We start from the raw sequence: 4,270 nt of genomic DNA, 5'->3' as shown, positions 1-4,270 counted from the left end.
TGCAATTTGCTGCAACATGCTGCAAAATGCTGCAATTTGCTGCAACATGCTGTAAAATGCTGCAATTTGCTGCAACATGCTGCAAAATGCTGCAAAATGCTGCAATTTGCTGCAACATGCTGCAAAATGCTGCAAAATGCTGCAATTTGCTGCAACATGCTGCAAAATGCTGCAAAATGCAGCAATTTGCAGCAACATACTGTTCGAGCTTATTGCTCGTACTATGTAGCAGCTTTCGACAAACGTTCCTCCTGTCTTGACAGTAGGTGCGCATATCTAACAACTATACATAAATTTATTTTTTACTATTTTACTTAGTCTGTTATAAAACATGTAATAAAAAGCTTTTTAGTCTATTTATTTATAGATAGCTAATTATTCTCTAAAGTGTGCTGCATAGTTCTAGACTAGGCTATTACTCTATTTTATAGTGTCTAATTTATTAGCTGCAATTTTCTTCTTATTTAAAGTTCTATAAATAGCTGTTAAAGCTTTTTTAAAAATTTTAACACTACTAAACACTTTTTTAGTTTTAAAGGTAAGTGCTATGCTGTTAGCTTTAAAGTCTATCTAGTTATCTATATAGAGCTAGAACTAGATTATAGAAGAACCTTTTAGGTGTAGGCCTATCTAAGATATTATTTCTGCGTTAGTTTAAAATGCTCTTTTATTATATTACATATAAAAGTAACATCTTATAAAAAATAAGTAAAGGTCTTTTAGTAATTCTCTAAAAAGCTTTAAAAGGGCTAGCCTTAAAGTCTTTTTAGCTGTAATGCTTACTTTTTTAGTTAAAATATTCTAGATTTTTACTAGCTTTACTTATAATTTATATATTTAATAGGCATAATTAGTAGCCTCCTAGAGGCTTATAGGTTTAAAAAGGTTCTTTAATTCTATTATTTTTTAGTAAAGGCTTATAATTTCTTATTAAAAGTTTACTAGTTTACTAATTTTTTTACTAATCTTTTAAAGTTTTTTAATGTTATTCTAGATTATATTAATCTGTTCTGCTAAAATAGCTTTACTTTAGGTTAGAACTTCTATAGACTCTAATAGGGCTATATAGGCTATATTTATATCTAGGTTGTGTTAAGTAGTTATACTTTTTAAAAAAAATAGTGTTTAATGTTATAATCCTTACTTTAGTAAAGCACACAGGTTAGTAATATTCCTATAGTAGAAGGCAGGTTAGATAGTAGGAGCTGACAGTAGGGTGTACAGTCCTACGTAAGGGCTAATAGGCTAATAAAGAGATAGTAGAGCAACTAGATTATAGTTTGCCCTGTATACAGTAGTATAAAGGCTAGGTTAAACAGTCTTGTTAGACAAAGTTAGAGGTATATATAGTGCAAGATATATAATTAGTATTATAGCTCTTTAGAAAGCTAAATGCTACTTAGTTTATATAAAAAATAAACTAAACATTAAATACACTTTTTAAAAGTTGTTAAACATAGAAACTATATACATATACAAAAGGTGCTAAGGCAAGTAAGACAAGTCTATGTAAGCCTGCTAAGAAGAGCTCTATAAGCTTTCTTAGACTTGCTAGACTTGTGGCCTATTTTTTTACTAGACAACGCACTCCTCTATTACTGCGGGGAGTAGTGCTGCTTCTGTGTCCTCCGACTGGTCCATAAGCGAGCCCTGTTCCAATCCAGCTAGATTGTGGAGCACTGCTGGTGGAGTTACGCTAGTCCAACCGTAGACCGTAACACTTATAATATAGCTTATATTAAAATTATTAATTATATATATAAGTTAAAGAACACTTTAGCTTATTATGCTACCTACTGTTTTTACTTATATATAAAAAGTTACATAAATAAAGTGTAAGCAGTGCTTCTTAATTATAATAAAAAGCTTTATAAAAAACTTTATATATATAAAGGCTAGCTAAATAACTGCTACCTTAGCTTTTAACACTTATAAGTAAAGTTTAAAAACGCTACCTTTTTTATTAGTACTCTAAAGCCTCTGCTAAAGAAGGCACATATAGAGCTAGCTAAGAGCTAGTTAGATTTTATAAAAGCTGTTTTATAAAGTAACAACACCTACTTAACTTATTATTATAATAAGTTTAAGCGCTAGATAATTAAGTTACTTATACTAAAAAAGTTTTTATTTATATGTAACTTAATTCTATACTAAATAAAAAAAGCTAATAAGGACTTTATTTTATTATGCTTTACTTTTATAATTCTTAGTATCTTTGCAGCAGCTACTAATTATAAGAGGACTTTCTCTAAGCTAGGTAATTTACTAGAGATAAGGCGTCTCTATATAAAGGCAAACCTTCTTTTTGCTTTATAAAGCCTACATAGTTAGAAGCACCTTAGCTTAAAGCTTATAAAGTTAGTAAAAAGTTTACATAGTAACGCTATCTTTTCTAAAGACCTAGAGACTATCTATAAGATATATAGCAGTTAATTTACTACATAATTTATTAATTAAGTTAATTAAGTTAATTAAGTTAATTAAAACATGCTAAATCTGTTAATTAATTAAGCAATTCACCCTAACTTAATTAACTTAATTGTTGCCAACTCTGGTAGAGACATGCTGTGAATCTAAGGGGACGTTAATTTAATTGACGTAGCGTCTTAGGATGTTCTGAAAATAAGCGTCTTGTAGAAGTTGCCTGGCGGTTATCCGCTCATTAGGCTCATAAGCAAAGCCTTTTCTCAGAACATGTGCTACGTAAGAGCGCTCAGTAGAGTCGACATCAGGGCGAACGCGTGCAATGAGTGCGTCGAGTGAAGTTTCAGGCGTTGTTCTCGGATCGTACCATGATGAATTGGCTCTCTGTGGATAACAAAAATAGCCCTTCCAACGTTGGGGTAGTGAACCGAAGATCTTAACCATCTCTGCCAGGGGCTCACCGTCAGGAGACCAAGGAAGCGCACCTAGATACAGCTTTGCGAATATACACATGAAGCTCCACATATCGCTGGCAGCAGTCGGATTTACGTTGTGAAATCGTTCTGGGGCGCACCAGCAGCTAGGCGTTTGCTGCTTGCATTCGACTTGGGTGCCTGCACGTATCGATATGCCAAAATCGCCCAAATAGACTGATCCCGTCAGAAGATTGGCCGGCACCTGCATTGGCAGCACAATCTCCCCAGTCCAGTTCGTGTGCGGCTGCACAAGAGTCTTTCTAGGACGGCCAAGGGACTGGTACTTTGTTGCGGTGTTGATATGACTCATCGGCTGCATGCCACAAATGATGTTCTTATCGCTCAAGTCTATGGATATTTGGCTAGAGATACAAAAAGGGAGCGGGAAAGATGACAAACCTCGATGAACGATGTTGCCATCGTGTAAGCTTTCCAAGGCCTTGAGCACTTGTTCTGCTATGGACATACGGCTGGCAAGACTCATGCTGAAGAAACAACGTTGAAGATTGGGACCCTGCAAAGGGAAAACCAGGACTCTATGGGTCCCCATAGGACCTGAGAGTGAGAAGGTGTGTTGAGAAAGCAGGAACCTGGATGTGTCTGTGACGCGCTGGCGAATCTCACGATGCATGGCAATCTCAGTATTTGTCTGGCTTGCCGTAACACCAAGGACCTTCAGAGCAACGTCCGTCTGTGTCTTGCTATCGTGGGCCATCCAAACAGTAGAAGAGCCTCCATGACCAAGTTTGTGTTCGATGCGATATCTTTGGTCAAGAACTTGGCCAATGCGCATTGGGTAATACAGAGGTTCGTACCAATATCGCCTCATGTCTTCAGCGTTCTCTTCGAGTTCATCTCCTGCGTCAGAGTCGTCGGACCCGATGATATCTCCGTAGTCGGCCATGACCTGAGTGTGAAATAGGATCCTTTTTCGTGCTTTCAAGGAACCAGATAAGGAAATGTAAAGGTGCTAGCACTTGTTAAAGCCAGTGGAAAAAGAAGAAAAAACGGCGACTGAATGCTAGCAGTATTCGCATAAAAGGTCGATTGTGAAGGATAGGTGAAGTGTTATTGCGGCAGGAAAGTGAGCCCGGAGGTGGGGTCTAGGCACTTTAAGGTCAGACACGGCCAGCGCACCTCGTGACTTGCTCACTTGTTGTCTACGCCTCCACCAACGCAACGCCAACGCCAATGCCAACGCCAATGCCAACTACGGCGGACTGTTAGCTGGTGAAGGGAAAAAACTAATCGCTAATTGCTTAGGAGCATTTTAGGTATAAAACACTATAGTATTTTACTAGGCAAAACATACTATAACGCATTTATATAATGTTTTTTAAAAATCTAAGAAGTAAAAAGTTATTTTATGT

The 4,270-nt window shown here is 36.6% G+C and overlaps 1 protein-coding gene across 1 annotated transcript; it reads right to left on the bottom strand.

Annotated features, from left to right (window-relative positions):
* Window positions 1-2,589: 2,589 nt before the first annotated feature.
* On the bottom strand, window positions 2,590-3,955 carry BDR25DRAFT_340295 (kinase domain-containing protein; the record flags this gene model as incomplete). The annotated part of the gene is made up of 2 exons (XM_033693491.1): window positions 3,300-3,955; window positions 2,590-3,248 (listed from the first exon to the last, which is right to left on the bottom strand). Exons 1-2 carry the CDS (start codon window positions 3,802-3,804, stop codon window positions 2,590-2,592), a joined length of 1,164 nt encoding a protein of 387 aa, XP_033551307.1. The 5' UTR covers window positions 3,805-3,955.
* Between the last annotated feature and the right edge of the window lie 315 nt (window positions 3,956-4,270).

Source organism: Lindgomyces ingoldianus (assembly GCF_010093535.1).
Source record: "Lindgomyces ingoldianus strain ATCC 200398 unplaced genomic scaffold BDR25scaffold_6, whole genome shotgun sequence".
NCBI lineage: Eukaryota > Fungi > Ascomycota > Dothideomycetes > Pleosporales > Lindgomycetaceae > Lindgomyces > Lindgomyces ingoldianus.
Note: the sequence above shows the minus strand (reverse complement) of the source record. Positions and strands in the feature narration are given on the sequence as shown.